We start from the raw sequence: 19,712 nt of genomic DNA on the forward strand, positions 1-19,712 counted from the left end.
GTTATCCTTGGATGGTAGGATTACTAGCGATTTTCTAAAACAATGAAACAAATATATTATTTTTATAATAAGAAATTTGCTTCAATTGTTACCCTTAAGTACCTAAATCTGGTTGCTGAATATATGAGATTTTACATCAAACTTAGTATGAATGGAATATACTGCGTAGTAGTTGAAAATAAGTTCCTTTGAAATTTTAACATATTTTGGTTTAGACTGATGTATAATGAAAACTTTATTATGCAAACATTTCATTTGTGGTTCTGATTGAATTGTTTTATAACGTACCTTTAGATTCCATTGCTTTAATTTTAAATGTGAAGAATTAAATATGGATTCTCTCCAAGGCTACATTGCTTTCATGTTAAATAAGTTAAACAGAGCATGAAGTCATTGACTTCTTTACAAATATCTACTAAAAAATGAAATCTAGACTTTGAAAACTTTGGAAATGTGTCAGATCCTAAACAATGGATCCTCCTTGCCACTGTTCCATTTTGTGCATGCAGTAGGCACTCAATAAAAGATGTTGAATGAATGGGGAAAGGAATGCATAAATGTCCTCTTTGGATATCTAGACTTACTTTCCCTTCACTCAGTTTAGATGACCTGAGAAGCACTTCCTCAAAATAACCCTCTGGTTCACCATGAGACGAATGTCTGGCACCAGCTGGTTGGAGATATTAATAGTATGCCCATTAGGCACTTGTTCAAGGCACATAGATAGCTCAGTGATAAAATCTTTAGAAATATTTGGATACTTAAGATTATTCAGAATATGAATCAGTTGTGGTTCCTTAAATCTTCACTCTAATTATTAAGAAATCAACATCTGTTTTTGGAAATTCTTCAGAAAAAGTAAGGTAAGAGCAATAATTGCTTTCAATTTTAGAGGAACTCAGCATTTAGGGCTAAAGAAAAAAGCTTACAACAGCAAAATTCCTTTTTTTCCCCCTTGTGACAAAGATTCTTTTGAAGGCTTATATCCTAAAAAAAGAAGAGACTAGACCTGCTCCTTCAAATTTCAATTTTTAGTATTCACCAATCATTTGCCACTCACAAGTCTCTTTTGTGGACTCACAAGTCCACAAAAGTATATTTCTATTCCTCCCTCGGCAATATAACGCTCCAACAAAGTGATACGCTGACAATTACAAAATAGCCTGGGTCACTCTTAGTGACCTATGGAAGGAGTGGGCAGAGAATGTGAATGGGACGGGACTATAACTGATTTTTCAAATAATACATTATTTAGAAATACCTGCATCTTCACCAGACAGAATTTAACCACTCCAGCTACAAAATGACACTTGACAGTCACCTATCCTTGATCTAAAAATTTTCCAGATATTTACTTTAACCAGTAAGGGACACAAATTCAAAGTACCCATTTGTGTTGTTATAAAATGGCCTATATCTTATATCATGGACTTAAAGACATTTTATTCTCTGAGTCATGACTTCAAAGTTTCTACAGAAGTATTAGAGTTCGGATGAACTGTTTTTCTTACTTAGAGTATGATGTCTCTAAATGTTTCAGTCAACTCATATAAAAATAAAAGAGAAACAAGCAGCTCTGAATCCTCAAATACTCAGATGAAGAGACAATTCTACTAGGTATCTTACATCATGCTACATAGAGAAAGAGAATAAACAAGAATAAGATACAGTTGCTGACCTTGAGGTACCTTCTATCTGGCTGGGGAAAGGACATGGGAAACAAGAGCTAAGGAGATAAGAGAGATGCTCTATTGGACGGCATGGAGAAAATAGATGTTTATAGGCATAGAGATATATTGCTCCAACTTTGGGTAAAGTGGCAAATAAGGGTGGAGAGGTGGGGCCACATGGAGGGGCCTGGAGGTCTGGCAGAAATATTTAGATTTGAAATGGTAGCAAATGGGGCAGTGAGATGTTTTTGCACAGAAGGATGAATTATTATTTTTTTAAAGATTTTATTTATTTATTCATAGAGACACAGAGAGAGAATGAGAGGCAGAGACACAGGCAGAGGGAGAAGCAGGCTCCATCCAGAGAGCCCAATGTGGGACTCGATCCAGGGTCTCCAGGATCACGCCCTGGGCTGCAGGCAGCGCTAAACTGCTGCGCCAAACCGCTGCGCCACCGGGGCTGTCCCAGAAGGATGAATTAAAGTGAGATCAAGGAGGTAGGTAAAAACAAAATCAGCTAGGTCAACTAGAAAACTGACTAATGCAGGTACTATTTTTCTTAGTGTACTTTAAGGAATATCTTATGAAATCACGCGGGATCTCCCCCCAAATTTCTTGGGCTTCACAAAGTCTTTTATACTTTTAATTATAATATATGTTCTATCTCATCTGTCTCCCTTCCTCCCTCCTTCTCTTTCTCAAGTATATGTCAAGGAATATACACAGGTAAAGAAAAACAAGAGAAAAAGGAAGCATAATTAGTTAATTTTAACCTGAAAACTGTTGGTACGAAAGCATTTCTAACTCACTTAAAATAAATGTGAAAATAAAACTAAAATGGTGTCATTATCACTAAATCTAGTTCTAGGAAAATTCTAATGTACACTTCTATTTTACTGACCATTAAACTTACTTAAAAATACATGAAATGCATGATTATAACTTACTTTGCTTTATTTTGTGAGCAATTTAATATTTATGCATACTAAGAATAAAGTAACTTTACTTTGCACATTATCAAAAAGCATAATATAATTACATTTAGCTTGAGTAGATAAGTAAAACAGATATATATTGATTTTACCTTTGCTTTAGTCGTCTTTTGGCCGTTGTGGGAACATTAGCACCATAGCCATAGGAAAAAAGAACCCTTTCAGCCTCATCTTCATTTTCAACTGAAAAATATTAAAGTGTATGATGTAACATAAGTTTTTTTTTTTTCCTTAAAAAGCATGGCAGAAGTGAAAATAAAAGAGGTCATGCTAATGAATCAGGGAGCATGAGAACATTTAAAAAGGGCTAATGCATAATCTCAAAGAGTCCATTTGTAAGTAGAAACATATTTCTTAAAGTATATGGTTGCTTAAATTTATTCCATTTATTTTTAAAAGGTGTAAGGGCTTGCATCATATGACATGTTAAAGTTTCTTGTTATAAAGCATGAAAATACAGATGCTGTGTTACTCTGAATGATTCTAAGGCTTTTTACGTGGAATGTATGTTATGCAATTATAAGTAAGTAATGATAACATCAATTTTACTGCTTCTCTTGATAAAAGAAAGGGCTATTTTTAATTAGGAAAGATGTGCATCATTTTATCAGAACAACTTTATCTTAACTTGTAATGATGAATCATGCATTTAAATAGGCTACTCTGAAAAAAAATGTGCAGTACTAAGAATGTATTGATGGCCTTTTTTTTAATTAGAAAAAAATTCAGCAAAACCATTTACTTCTGAATTCTGCCACTGTCACACCATTCTTTTTCAGAAGGAATTTTAACTGACAGGTTAACATTTTATTATTATAAAGTTTAAAGGCAATGACAATTTTACTGTAAGTTGGGATTAAAAAATACTTAAAAGTCCATAAAAACTAAAGGTTTACAAGCTTAAAGTACTCAATGACATATAACAATTTTTATAACATTATTCAACAACAATCATTATTTAACATTAAAAAGAGAAACCTCTCAGAAGTGTTTCAGATTTAAAACAAAGCCATGTAGGTCACATTAGTAAGTGAAGCTATTTGCAGACCCATTACTGTAATATGTACATAATTGTTGACTGATCCTTTTATGACACAATAAGAATTTTAAATAAATTTTTCCTGATTTTCTTCAACTTTACTCCTATTTCTTCATGGTGAACTAGAATCAGTTTTCAGAGGTAGAGTTATAAGCTGTCAGGTAAACGTGGAAGCAAGAGATGACATATGCCATTACTCTTGGTGTTATCAGCTATCATGGCTCCAGAACTGAAATGAGTTCTCCAATTCAGCTGTATCAGAATGGCAGAATGGTTCTATTAGAGGTGGCATTTAGATAACTAGATGACTCCTGTCTTTAAATTCAGAAGGAAGAAGGTAAAGGTAGTTAACATCTCAGAAATCCATCAGTTAGATATTAATGGACATCTTAAATTTAATACTCAGTGAATTAATAACTCATGGGATAACTATTCTAGTGGTGATTTAATTACAGAAACAATGTACATGGTAAATAACACTAAAAAGATATGAATGTGACTTAGAAGTATAGAGCACTGAGCAATTATGTCTGAGTGCCACCATTTTTCTTAAGCTTGGAGCATTAGTGGGAGAATGTGTGGGGAGACTAACATTCACAGAGAAGGCACAGGAGGGCCTGTGCATGTGTAAGGAAGGGCACAGAGGTGTGAAGTTTTAGTAATTGTGAGATACATGGCTGGAGTTAGCTTAGAGAACAATGGTAGAAGGTAGGCTCAGTTCCAATTAAGAATGCAACTTAAAGTATTATTTGCTAGGCTAAGAAGTTTATTTAATTAAAAATTAATAGGAAGGTGACATGACCAAAAGATCTTTGTTGTTGATGCTGATATTGTAGAAAAATAATTTCTATTAATGGGGAAAAAGATGGCCTATATTAGCACAGAGAACTCCTCACAAGTTATAGTAATAATCCATTTGAGACATGGTCCCTAAGAGCAAGGGAAGATGAACAAAAGAAGTTAGATTCCAGACAACTGAATAGGTGTGGAGGTGAGATAAGGCAGTAGACAGAATAAGGGAGAAACCAAGGTTGACGAAATCTGATGGTAATTAGACTTTAACCTTACTAACAGGTCAAGAATACAAGAAAATTGGTAAGTTTCACAGACAGAAGAAAAAAATGTAAGAAATGTTATACTTTTAATGCCTGTAGGAACTCCTTTACAGATCTATAGAATCATTAGCCTATGGAGAGTAAATGAAATTGTGGAAAGGGATAATATTATCCAGAGAGAAAGTAAGTACAAACTGCAGAGTAGTTGAGGGGAAAAACCCCTGGTGAACAATTAGGTACAGTTAGCTAGAAGAGACAACAAAAGTGATGGAGAAGAAACAATCAGAGGCAGGTGATTCTCAAGAAACATCTCAAGAAATGTGACAAATGCCTTGTAGTGGTAACAAGTAGGATGAGATGTAACAGAAGGTTCCAGAATCTGACAACTAGAAATCTGGTTTTCTTTTTATATTGGAACTTATTTAGCTTCTGGGCAATACCCCTCCCTCCCTCCCTCCCTTCCTTTCAAGTAGGCTCCATGCCCAGTGGGAACTAACAACTCTGATATCAAGATCTGAGCTGAGATCAAGAGTCAAATACTTCACCAGCTGAATTCAACATGTAAATTATCAACTATAGTTGAATATTTAGTTCTTCCTAAAAAAAAAACAAATTTACATATTGTAAGAGGTAGAAATCTTAAGTCTACCTTCAATGAGTTCTGAGAAATATACACACACATGTAACACAAAGCCTGTAAAGATACAGAACATTCCAACACCCTAGAAAGTTCCCTAACATCTCTTTTCCCAGTTAATTTTTGGTGACAATCATCTTTACCGGCAACCACTGTTCTGCAGTTTGTCACTGCAGATTAGTTTTTCCTCTTTATATAGAATTTTATATAAATTTAGTTATATCAGGCTTCTTAGACTAAGCACAAAGTTTTTCAGATTTTCCATGTTGTTGAAGAACCATTAGGTTTTTTTCTTTTTATTAAAGAGTGGTATTCTATAGTATAAAATGTATTATGGTTTATTTAGTCATTTTCCTGTGATAGTCACCTGGGCTACTGCCAGTTTTCAACTATTATAAATACAGCTCCTAAGAATATCCTAGTAAAAGTCTTTTTGTGTGTATATGCTTTCTTTTTTCTTGGGCAAAATACATAGGAATAGGATTGTTGGATTATTGGATAGGTTGTTTGGCTTTATAACAAACTGCAATTGTTCTATATTCTCACTAACATTGCTATAACCAGTCTAATTTCAGCCATTCTGGTAGGTGTGTACTGGTATTTTTAAAAGTGGGCCTTAACAGGCCCTTTAATTTCCATATAAATGGAGCATAAAACATATTTTAAACTTATTATAATGTTTAATATAACTTATAAAAATAGAAATCCTTGCCTTGTACTCTCCCTTAAAGGGAAAGCATTTCTACTTCATCATTAGGTATGATGTTAGCTGTAGGTTCTTTGTAGATACCATTTATCAGATTTAGGAAGCTCTGTTCTACTCCTAATTTGTTTAGACAGAGGGACATATGCAAAGGTATGAAGAAGGAGTATGGAACATTCAAAATAAGATGATATGATAGGGAACGGTAAGGCATGAAAGATAAAGGAGAGTCCAATTTAAAAAGTCATGCTACAGAATCTGACTTTATACTGTTTTAAGAAGATTGACAGAGAGGCATTAAAGCAGGTGTATGGTATAATCAAATCTGAGTTTTATAAAGATTCCTCTGACTCCAGTGAAGACACTGAAGACAAATTTGGAAACTGTTGAAGTTATCAGATATTGACCCCAGAAGTGGAAAAAAGTGATAGGAATGAAATAAAAGTGTTCCTTCAATTGGCCTTTACAAGAAAATGTGTCCCAAATAGATTTGAATTTAACCTCAGCTTCGATTGAACTTTAAACTTACTTTATAAAGAATGCCCCTGATATTTCCAACTTTTGAACAAAAATAATGTGCTGCAGCAAACATCTCAGTCAATGGTGAAAGGCTGATTTAAAATATTCCCTTAACACCAAGGATAACACAGGAAGACAGCACAATAAAAGGAAATAGAAGAAGTAGAAATTAAAGGTCCAGGATTATAACCAGCATACTCAATAAATTTCTGTTTTGCAAGACTCATTCAAAGTGTCACCTCCTCTCTTAGGTGTTATATTCCTCACCTCCAAGGTTGGAATTAACTTATGACTCTTCTGTATTTCCACTGAGAAATGCCTATTTATTGATAGTAGCACATATCTGGCTACTTTAATTATCTTTGATATGTTTGTTTCTTCCAGTGGTCTACATTAGGAACTCTTATCAACAAGAATTATCATTTGAAATCCACAGCTTTGGATTCTTGCACATGTAAACTTTCAATTGTTCAACAATGGAACTGAATAAATGGAAAAATAAAATCTCTCACAGTTAACCTATTTTTTAAATGCCAACTACTGAAATTAAGATTAATTTTTAAAATATACGAAATATACCAAAGCAGTTTTAGAAGCAATACCAGGTTCCCTGTACTGCCAGTAAGAGCTGTGTGTGTGAGGTAGTGGGTGACTTACTTTCTGCAGTTTGCATTATTATTTCATCAAGCTCTTTTTCCAATCTCTCATAAATGTCTAGCCTTGCCTGATGCTCAGAGTTCCGTGATTGAAGTTCAGTAATGCGTTTTTCAGAAGAGGCTTGGAGACTATAAAATTCTTTAGTTAAAACCTAACAGTGGAAGAAAAAAAATTGCCAAGGCAGAATTAAAAAAGGGTAGCAGTTAAGACAAATATGTGACACAAAAATACTTTTAGATTTTTTCCTCCTTTCCTTTAAATATGAGGAGAAAGTAGCTCAAATGAGATGAGAGGAGGTAAGACACATCTATTTCTAAGGTAAATAATTCAGTTGTTTGCAACTGAAAACTATGAAGCACTTTATTATTTGAACTGAATAAACAACAAAATTAAAACTTAGAGTTATAGAAATAAGATTAGCATTTGCTTGTTAGAACTAAGAAATGCAAGAATGTCATACTTACCAGAGGGTCATTTATTTGGCAATTGTAGCTATTGGAGAAAGGCTTGCAGGCTTACAAAACTGTGCATAAAAATAATATACTCAGTTTTCCATCAGAGCTTATTTCATCTATGCTTACCGTGGTTTTAATGAGAGTTCTGGTTTCTTGAACAATCATAAATTCAAAGCAACAAATCAAAATGATAAATATGAAGTACCACTTGGGGCAGTATCAGAAAATGCCTTTCTATAGAAAGGAAGGATTTAAAAAATTATAAGAGCTATGGAAATTGGAGTTATTTTGTATAAGAACAAAAAAATCCTACATTCTTCAACGGTGATTCATTGAAGGAATCACTAAAAAAAGAGAGACTATTTCTAGTGACAAAGGAAATGTTTCAAAGCTAAAATAAAATTCCAATTATCTAGAAAGTTTGCTAACTAGTACAGACTAAATTATGGAGTGGTATTACAGTTGCTTCTCAATACAGCGTAAGCAATGTAGTATTTCCTTAGAAGCAATAGAGTATTATGGTTAACAATATGGGTTTACAGCCAGAAAGATTTGGGTTTCATTGCTGGTTTTGACACTTATTCGTTGTGGATCTTAGGCAATTTTTCTTTCTAGGACTAACTCAAAACATTGTTGGATTACATAAGATGATAAATTCATGGTGCTTAGTAGAGTGCCTGAAACACAGTAAGTTTGAAAAATACTATTACAAATTTAAGAATTATGAGAACATTGTATTAAATGGCTCGTAGAAATAGAGATCCATTGGCTAATTACTCTGAATTCTATATAATGAAACAATTTTTAAAAAAAGATTATTTATTTATTTGAAATAGAGAGAGAGAGAGCAGAAGCAGGGGGAGTGGCAGAGGGAGAGAGAGACTCCCCACTGAGCAGGGAGCCCCATGTGGGGCTCGATCCCAGGACCCTGGGATCATGACTTAAACCAAAGGCAAACGATTAACTGACTGAGCCACCCAGGACCCCATATAATGAAACAATTTTTAACACAATTTATTTTCTCTCATGACATAAAGTTCACCTTAACAAATGTGATTGTATGCTTTCTCTGATGTGGAAAAAGGAGAAGATGCAGATCTATTTACAGTTTTTACAAACAAAAATTACAATTTAATTTTCCTTAACCTATTCTATCTTATTTTCCTTCAATTATTTCCATCAAAACTTCCTGCCAAAATAAATTAAGCATTATCCTCCACTTCCCAAATTTTTTTCTTTGGAAGATGAAGAAAAAATAACATGGGAATAATGATGATTATGATGATGATGATTATATGATGATGATGATTTTAGTGTCCCTGATTAGATCAGAAAAAGAAAATTCATCTTTTAGTACTATTTCTTCTTTATTCTTGCCAGCTGGGAATATATTTTTTAGAGACTTATTAATTCATTATACTAAATCGCTAGTCAGTGAAATAATCTAGAGCTTTCATAGAATTTACTATATTGAGATGTAATTCATTAAGACTTTGGTGGCTGATCACACTAATTCCATGGTCAAAAGAGGATCAGTAAGAACAGTGTTAAATGACTACTCTCACAACACAGTTGATACTTTTCGTCTGTACTCCACTTCCCTCAATGAAAATACCACAATGAAAACCTGCAGATATGGACATCTAAAGATATGAACAATCAAAATGTTGAAGATGAGATATTTCAAAAAGTATTATTTTATTTTATTTTTTAAGATTATTTATTTACTCATGAGACAGAGAGGGAGAGAGGCAGAGAAACAGGCAGAGGGAAGAGAAGCGGGGCTCCATGCAAGGAGCCTGATGCAGGACTTGATCCCGGGAATCTGGGATCAGGCCCGAACCAAACGCAGATGCTCAACAGCTGAGCCACCCAGGCATCCCAAAAAGTATTATTTTAATAAGAGATTTAAAAAATAGTACTAAATTGAGAAATATAATTTAAAATTCCTATTTTTGTAACACAGAAGAGAGATTGCCAGAAACCTCTGTACTCCATTTTGTAACACAGAAGAGAGATTGCCTAATACCTCTGTACTCCATGGTGAAGAATTCCCTTTTACTTTGGATTTGTCTGACTGGTTGCTATAAATTTATTAGTGTTTCTGAAAAGCCAAAGAAGAACTTGATTACTGGACCAATGGAAGGCTATTATATTAAAGATTCTTTATGACAAACCAACATACAAATATTTGAGTTCGAACATGAGTGCATAAAATAGATCAGCTGCTTTTAGAAATCCATTAGATATTAAGCTTTCACAGTGGATATTTCCTTCCTTTAAATAATAGAATGATGATACAAAATTACATAAGATGATATATGTAATTACATATAAAATAAATGATAACACGGGATGCCTGAATGGCTCAGCGGTTGAGCATCTGCCTTTGGCTCAGGCTGTGATCCTGGTCCTCGGATCGAGTCCCATATTGGGCTCCTTGCGAGGAGCCTGCTTCTCTCTCTGCCTGTGTCTCTCTCATGAACAAATAAAATCTTAAATAAAGAAAAAAAAATGATAAAAAAACTTTGGGTCAATAATTGCTTTAAAAAAGAGATAAAAATATAAAGTCTGTGTTTTGGGAGTCTTTGCAATTAAAGTAAAATATGCAGCCCAGGTGGCTCAGCAGTTTAGGGTTGCCTTCGGCCCGGAGCCTGATTCCGGAGATCTGGGGTTGAGTCGCACGTTGGGCTCCCTGCATGGAGCCTGTTTCTCCCTCTGCCTGTGTCTCTGCCTCTCTCTCTCTCTCTCTCTGTCTCTCATGAATAAATGAATAAAATCTTAAAAAAAAGAAATAAAATATATTATCTCCAAATTATAAATCAATGAAAATATTGGGTAAAAGCCACAGAAAAGTACATAAATACAACAATCTTTATCTTTCACAGATTTCTCTCTAAATTCACTGTAAATAAGAATTCTTAGAAATACCTTCCAGGATTTCAGAAAAATGGATTCGAACAATAATATTACTATAGTAACATTCACCAAACCATTCATTCATTCATTCTTTACTGAGCATCCACCATGAGCAAAGCATTGTGTTAGGTATTGGCAACATAATGATAAATGAATAGTTCCTGTCTTCTCAAGGCTCCCAGTTTAACAGAGGAGGAAATGTAAAGAAATTTCCTTAAAGCCTCACTTTTATCAATCAGTTTTTAGAATCATAATATTTTTTGCCAAAATGTTTCTCCATTACCTTTACACAAAAAAACACAATAATTGCTAGTCAACTGAATTCACTAACCACTCACTCTCTATGGGAGAGTGGTTTTCATACTGCAAGTTGTAACCTTTAAGAGGTAATGAAATCAATATGGATTGCAACCAGCTAAAAATAATAGAATGGTTCAAAAAACATCAGTACCATGTGTTGTAAAGTATTATTTAGTGAAATGTTTAAACAAACAGAAGTACAGAGTAAGAGGGAAATGGTTTCCCTGTCTTCCTATATATACCCCCATCCCCTTTCCACCTGCCTCAAGACACATTCTTAAGCACAGTCATCCAATCTGGGGGAAAAAAAAGAGAAAGGCATTTTGCTAGGAATTATGAAATTTAAACTATGGAAAATATACCTTGAAAAGATGAATTTCAAATTAGAGCTGATCAAGTACAGTCTGACTGAAAATGTGTGGGAGAACCTGCCGTTGCAGATTATGACTATAGTAGGTTCCTGAAGAAGGTATTTGAAAAAATTTTAAATGCTCAACACCAGTTTGCTTTAGAAGTAGACACTATCTACAATTTTTGTTTCTGTTTCTTTATATATGTATTTAATATCATTTTAATATTTTTCTCTAAGGCTTTATTTTTCTGTGAGAATCTTTATCTTGTTAATCTTAGTTTTATTTATCAGAATGCTTTGCAGAAACGTAATCTCTGAGAGAGTATTGTAATGAAAACTTATTAGCTAATTAATCATGCTAATGACATTATTATACTTTCTTTTTAATATATATATATATTTTTTTATTCATGACAGATACAGAGAGAGAGAGGCAGAGACACAGGCAGAGGGAGAAGCAGGCTCCATGCACCGGGAGCCCGATGTGGGACTCGATCCCGGGTCTCCAGGATCACGCCCTGGGGCAAAGGCAGGCGCCAAACCGCTGCGCCACCCAGGGATCCCACATTATTATACTTTCATTCGATTTTTAAAATTATTTCCCACAAATCTAAAATATTCAGGAACATGATTACATGAAACCATAGAATTCATGTTTATAGCAAAAATATAGTTTTATTTTATTTTTAAAAATATTTTATTTATTTATTCATGAGAGACACAGAAAGAGAGGCAGAGACACACAGGCAGAGGGAGAAGGAGAAGCAGGCTCCCCATGGGGAGCCGGACATGGGACTCAATTCCAGGTCCCTGGGATCATGCCCTGAGCTGAAAGCAGACACTCAACCACTGAGCCACCCAGGTGTCCCACAAAAAATACGGTTTATAACATACTAACTGAAAATTGTTTATCTACTACTTAAACAAATTCTAATTTTTACTATAATAAATAAGGCTGTGATATATTCCATTAATACAAACTCTTACAAACATCTCTTATTATTTCCTCAGATAATATTCCTTTAAAATTACTGGATCAATTTTTTTAAGGACTTTAACATAGGTCACCATATTGTCCTCAGAAGAGATGTATGTTCCATTTTCTAACTGCATGAGATTTCCTCTTACTGGTACTCTTGCCAGTAGTCTGAAAACAATAAACAGATCTACGTAAAGCTAGAAAAGAGTTTAAATTCACAATTCTGTAATTATTAGGGAGAATGCATGTTTTCATCTATTTTTTAGCAATTTGCATATCTTTCCTTAAAACCAGTACATTCCTTCTTTCCATCTATTTTCTAGAAGAGGAAGGTATATCGTTTTGATAAGAGATCTTTCAAAAGTAAAGACACAAGCCCTTTCTCCTACATAACACAAATATTTTTCAGTCTTCATTTTGCCCTTTAATAGAAACATTAAACGTTTTATTTTTCTTATATTTCTTCCCCTATTTTTTAATTTTTATTTTTTTTAAAGAGTTTATTTATTTATTTGACAGAGAGAGAGAGCACAAGCAGGGAGAAAGGCAGAGGACGGAGCCCGCTGAGCAGGGAGCCCAATGTGGGGCTCAATCCCAGAACCCTGGGACCATGACCTGAGCCGAAGGCAGATGCTTAACTGATTGAGCCACCCCAGTGCCCTTCCCCTGCTTTTAATCAACACATCAACAGAATTAATCCCCAAACTGATATAAAATTTCATCTGTATTTACTTTTAATAGTTTTATAGTTCTGTATTTACATTTATCTAGGATCCATTTGAGTTTTATTTTGATATGCAGTGTGAAGTATGTAAACTGTTTTCTCTAAATACTCAAATGATTATCACAGCACTATTTGTTGTCTAATCCACCTTTCCCCCTGATTTGTAATATAACCTTTACAATGAATACATTCTTAAATTTATGTAATTATGGGTCATGAGCTTGTACCTGATACGACTTATGGATGTTTCTTCAGTGTGTTTTAATTGTTCTTGCCTCAATGAATTTTAAAATGTGATACACATTTCTTTTCATTATTTCTTTTTAACAATTTTCTTCAAAATTTTTTTTATTCTTGGGGAACCTGGGTGGCTCAGTCAATTGAGTATCTAACTAGTGGTTTTAGCTCAGGTCATGATTTCATTGTTGAGAGATTGAGCTCAGTGGGGAGTTTGCTTAATATTCACCCCCTGTCCCTCCCACCATTCACATGCACATGCTATCTCTCTCACTCTCTCTAAAACAAATAAGGAGATCCTAAAAATTATTCTTTGTTTTTTTTCCCAGTTATACTACAGAATTACTTTGTTCAGTTAAAAACAAGCATGTTAGTATTTGATTAAAAATAAACATATATTACTTGATAAAAATAAGAAAATATGTAATACTGAATATTACCTTCCAGAAAGATGGTGTTTCTTATATATTAGTGAAGTGGTATGCTTTTCTTAACATAGGCTCTGCATTATTCCTATTAAAAATATTCCAAGTAATTATATATTTTTGATTGCTACTGAGAATGAGATTTTTTTTTCATTTTCTAACAATTCCAGTCCTTTTTGTTACACATCTTTCTGAAATACACGTATCTTGTGTGTGTGTGTGTGTGTGTGTATGCATGCTCTCATGTACAAGTACAAGACAGTGCTAGGTCCTACAGGTAAAATAAAGCTCAATATGATATTCACCCTATACTTATTGAGCTTACATGCTATGCTAATTTTATTATTTTATTTATTATTTTTTAAAATTAAAATCTATGCCCAAAGTGGGACTCCAACTCATGACCCCGAGATCAAGAGTTGCATGTTTTACTGGCTGAGCCAGCCAGGGCCCCATGTTATGCTATTTTTTTTTTTTTTTTTTTTTTTTTAAGATTTTACTTATTCTAGAGAGAGAGGGGGAGAGCACATGGGTGGAGGGAGGAGCAAAGGGGGACAGAGAGGGAGAAAGAATCTTAAGCAGACTCCACACTGAGTGTAGAGCCCAACATGGGGCTTGATCTCACTACCCTGAGATCAGGAGCTGAGCCGAAACCAAGATTTGGATGTTTAGCCAACTGAGCCACCCAGACACCCTTCTTATGCTAATTTTAAAAGAAAAGTTTGTATACGTACCTCTAATTTTTTCTGATATTTTTCACATTCCAATTGACACTGTGTGAGATTTCTTGCAGTTTCCTCTTGTATAAGTTGAACACGCTCAGTTTCAAAAGATTTTAATTTACTTTGATGGAGATATTCCATTACTTTGCTTTCTGTACTAAGTTGCAGTTCTCTGTACCTGAAAGAAACAGAATGGTTATGAGACTTTACAGAAATCTCAATGATTTATATAAACATAAACATGACTTCTACTTTTTTCTATACCCCCATATTATTATGTAGTTAATAACTTATACAGCAAAGCTTTTGTAAATAATTTAGATAGGCATACGTATGGAAATATGCTAAGGGTGGAGAACAAAACATACCAATTAAACTACCTCTACTGCTTCCTTTTTTTTATTCCTTCCATCCCCAAATATGGCCTATTATTATTATTTTGTAAGACATTTAAAATAAAAAATAATAAGAGCAAGTTTCAGTTATATTGCTTAAAATGATTTAATTTCTATACATTTCAAAGGCCTTCTTAAATCTACAGCAAAACTGATTCTAAGCCTGCTTCTTTCTAAGTAACGTCAGAGGATGGCAGGAAATATGCGCATTGGACTGCAAATTCTTAGGACTTTTGTAAAATAAATTTTAAGTTAGTAAATATATATATTTGGATATTACAAGAAAACATAATGCACACATTACAGAGATAAATATATAACAAATAGTCTTTTATAATACAGATAAGGAACATTTTCTTCATACCATAGGTCTAACTAGTAATAAAACCCTTTCCATATATAAATCACCACATATTATAAATTTGAAAATGCTTCAGGACGATTATGTTCTAGAGAGGAAAACACAGGACACATTATAGTGTTTTAGAGAGCTATTATGAACCCAATAAAATGCTAGATATGTTATTAAAATTCATTTATTCAAATGTTTATTCAGCTAGTCCCTATGCTAGGTAAATGTATATATAATGTAGACAAAATGGCTCCCCTCCCAACAAGTTAGTTTTCTGGGGAAGATAGGCAAATAAACATGAAAATTCAATATGGCAAGTACTTCAATAGGGTAATCCCTTGGTTCAATAGGAATAGAAGAAGGAGACATAATTTGGTTTGTATAGATCTGAGTTTGTGTAGTGGGGAGTATATAAGGAAGACTGGGGTGGAAAGTGTAGAGATAAGAAACAGAGTATATGTACAGCAGGGAAGCAGAGAACACAGTCTATTTTATTCAGGGTATCTCATGTAATCCTCACAACAACCCTACTAGGGATTTTGCAATGAGAAACCTAAGGCTCAGAGATGTCAGAGAATTTAACCGGAAGAAGCTGCTAGGAAATAATAGGTTGGGTCTCAAATCCAGCCATATTTGACTCTATAGCAATTGGTCTTTCTAGTACTACATGATATTCTGAACTGATAATTCTGAGATCAGATAAGCTTTTAAAGGTCATTTCATGAGGTGATAATAAAAGAACATTCAAAAAATAATCAGCAAAGATATGCATGAGATATTTGCTCTTGGCTACTTCACTTCTGGCATTCTTTTGTCTTTGAAAAAACATCTGACATTCAGATTGGTGGAAGTTCAATGTATATTGGTACACATGATTTAATATATAGCAAGGCTTTCAGGTGAATACCAGCTTATGTGTTTAACATTTTGGAAAGTTCTGCCAGTAATTATACACACACACATACACACATAAAATTTTTACATTTTTATCTTAAAAATATTTTTATATAGGTAAGCAAACACTGCTATTTTTTGAGACATAATATATACACCATAAAATTAATCCTTAGAAGTAGGCAACTCAGTTTTTATAGTTTTTATATATTCACAAAGTTGTGCATCACCATTATCTAATTACAAAATGTTTCTATCATCCCAAATAAGAAACTCATATCCACTTAGCAAGCACTCCCCATTTCCCTCTCCCCCCAGGCCCTGGCAACCACTACTTTACTTTCTTGCTCCATGGATTTGCTTACTCTGGACATTTCATACAAATAAAATAATATAATATGACTTTGATGTTTTCAAGGTTCATCCAGGTTGTACCATGAATAAGTACTCCATTCCTTTTTTTGGCTGAATGGTATTTCATTGCACGGATATACCACATTTTGTTTATCCATTCATCAGCTGATGGACATATAGGCTGTTTCTACCTTTTTGCTATTATGAATAATGTTGCTATGAACATCTGTGTAGAAGTTTTTGTGTAAACATATTTTTCTCTTGGTTATATATCTAGGAAAAGAGTTGCTGGGCCAAATGGTCACTCTATTTTTTTTTTTTTTAATTTTTATTTATTTATGATAGTCACACAGAGAGAGAGAGGCAGAGACATAGGCAGAGGGAGAAGCAGGCTCCATGCACCGGGAGCCCGACGTGGGATTCGATCCTGGGTCTCCAGGATCGCGCCCTGGGCCAAAGGCAGGCGCTAAACCGCTGCGCCACCCAGGGATCCCTCACTCTATTTTTAACCTCTGAGGAACTCTCAAATTGCTTTCCAATATGGCTGGACTATTTTACAGTCCCACCAGCAGTTAGGAGGGGGCCAATTTCTCCACATTTTTATCAACACTTACTATTGTCTATTTTCTTTTATTACAGCTATTCTCATGGGTGTGAAGTGGCAAAAAAAAGTTCTTTTACTCAAACATTTGTTAATCCAACATTTTACTGACATGAAAATGTCCTCGGGGTAGATTGTTTTATAAACATAAGTGTATAAAACGTGTGAAATCAATATCTATTTTGTATGCTAACTAGGGAACACACGACACTGCATTACCAAAATAAATTCTAGGTAAGTCATTTAGAATGTGATATTGATCTTTAAAATTGCTTTGAAAAGATTAAACTGCAAAGTTTGCTTTTTTATGGATTCAAGACATTGTGGGTAATCAATGCCAACTCTAAATAGGAAATTACAGGCTCAGCTTTTTGCTCCACCTGTTCTTATTCACTACACAGCATTAGAAAGTCACTTTTAGCACTATTACTCTTATCCTTTATTGAGAAGTTAAATAACAATAGGTATCTCCTAGAAATTTGAGAACACTAAGTTTAATAAATTGACACTTCTGCAAGTCAAATGATAATTCTAAAGTACTAATTTATTCCTGTGTTGTTTATACAATGAAATAATTTGCCTCCAGTTTAGATGCCTATGTAAAAATTCTGAATTTGTTAAAGTGAGCTGTGACGATGCTGAAGAACAGAGCCGCAAAAGCAGTTCCAGCATGAGGATCAGGTGATGAAAAGAGTGAGCACTGCAATCTCAGGTAATTCCTGCTTGCTTGTTTTGGTGATATAATCTGTCACATTTTACTTTATTGACTCTGATTTCTCATCTTATCCTCATAAGGTGAACGGACATCTTATTTGAATGAAGTCATTATTATTCACATGTTAACAACTTTATGTTTGACAATCTGATTCAGCACAGTAACCCTGAGAGGTCAAATTTCCTATAAAGAGATAGAAGGAGAGAAGTTAAAAGGCAAAAAACATCTGTAAAAAAGGGAGCTACAGACATGCTGACCCATAAGAAATGTTTGCAGGCTATGGTGAAGTAATTCCAAGTAGCATGGTATGTTCTGCAATGCTGAGAAACAACTGTAGGAGAAAGATCAACATCAACATGCTATTCAATTCTCAGAAATGGTAGAACTCATTTGAATAAAAGCACTGTATAAAACATTAAATAACAACAGGTTTTTAAAAAATAATATTTACTTATTTTAGAGAGAGCATGAGTCGACGGGCCGAGGGAGAGGTTGAGAGAAGCTCAAGCAGACTCCGTACTGAGCATGGAGATGGAAGCCACTCAAGATCCTGAGGTCACGACCTTCACTGAAACCAAGAGTTGGACGCTTAACCGACTATGCCACCCAGGTGCCCCAATAACAACAAGATTTTATAACCGTATTTATAGGAGTAGTCTTTACATATACACTATGATGAAAGTTTTGCTCATTACACTCTGATTATTAAGCCAAGAAATGCATATGGTTTATTTCCAACTCTATCAACAAGTTTATTGTTGGATAAAAAGGTGAAGGACCTATATAATCTTTTATTTAATGTCAGTTTTTTTTATGCCCCCAAGAAACAACTGATCTTTGAATTTTGTACACAAAATGTTCATGGCTATCTCAATGTTAAAACTGGATATTTAGATAACTGAACCCAGTTATCTATTCTCATTTGGTAGATAGCCATCCTAAGGTAAAATACCCAAAATAGATTATATTCAGTGGTGAAGTTCCTGTAATCATCAGGACCAGGAAGCAGTCCTTCCATTAAGAAGTTTTAAGAGCTTGTCCAATCTGGAAGGAAGGCAGTGCAGCAGTTGAGGCAAGGCATTTGTCTGTGTGCCAGAGGACAACTGTGTGTAGACAGAATATAGGAAGTAAAATCTGCACAAGGAAGATTGGCAAAAGAAGCTAAGCAAAGTAACAGGATTTTCAGTGTCTGGCAAGGGTTTAGGGAAGGATTTTTAGTAGTCAGGCACTAGGTAGATTAACTGAGAGAAAGAGAAAGGATTCAAAGGTACTCTGGGTCAACACAGAGAAAATACTGTGGGACTCAGAAAAATACAAAGGAGTAGATAGTCATGGCTGGACCACTATCCTTTGTGTGAGGAGGATATCTCATTATAAAATTTAAAAGTAAATGGGGCAGAGGCTGTTGATAAACTTACACGTAAAGGGAACACTTTGAAACAGAGATGCACTGGAGTCTCCAGATAGGAAGCCTTTGGTGGATTTTGCTGTGAGAAATTGGAGTTGACAGGGGCTGATATCTCTAGTCAACTGAGAATCCATCTTACATAGGTGGGCTACCAATCCCCCAATCCCATTCTATTTTGCTGTCTCAGACTTTTCTTTGTCCTTTTTTTTGGAAAGATTTATCTGTTCACTTGAGAGAGACAGAGAGAGAGAGAGAGAGAGAGAGAGAGAGAAACACACCACAGCAGACTCCTTGCTGAGCTCAGAGCTGAATGCAGGGGGCCAATTCCATGACCCCATGATCATGACCCAAGCCGAAACCAAGAGTTAGTCGCTCAACCCACCGTGCTATCCAGGGGCCCCTTCCTCTTTATTCTTTTAATAGGGCCTCTCTGATTTGATGATCCTTTTCAAATTATTCATTTTGGTTGAGCTAATAACTAATCCACGCCTTGAATAATCTTTGTGCCTGCTATTTCTAATTCCCAGGGGATAAGACTCATTCTTTTTACAAAGAATTTTGGTTGTGTTTCTAGACCTGTACCACATGTATTTCTAAACTGTATAACA

General features: G+C 34.6%; 1 protein-coding gene across 10 annotated transcripts in view; it reads right to left on the minus strand.

Annotated features, from left to right (window-relative positions):
• The window catches only part of PIBF1 (progesterone immunomodulatory binding factor 1), a 191,259-nt gene that overhangs the window by 70,700 nt on the left and 100,847 nt on the right, over nt 1–19,712 (minus strand). For all 10 annotated transcript variants that reach the window (XR_013355737.1, XR_013355736.1, XR_013355738.1 and 7 more), the window contains 3 exons: nt 14,398–14,563; nt 7,273–7,423; nt 2,755–2,845 (listed from right to left, as the gene is read on the minus strand). Coding sequence is in view for 7 of the 10 variants with exons in the window: in XM_077855406.1 (XP_077711532.1) it covers nt 2,755–2,845; nt 7,273–7,423; nt 14,398–14,563 (408 nt within the window). In the remaining 3 variants the exon portion in view is untranslated. The remainder of the gene's footprint in view (nt 1–2,754; nt 2,846–7,272; nt 7,424–14,397; nt 14,564–19,712) is intronic.

This window comes from Canis aureus, chromosome 17 (assembly GCF_053574225.1).
Source record: "Canis aureus isolate CA01 chromosome 17, VMU_Caureus_v.1.0, whole genome shotgun sequence".
NCBI classification, from domain to species: domain Eukaryota; kingdom Metazoa; phylum Chordata; class Mammalia; order Carnivora; family Canidae; genus Canis; species Canis aureus.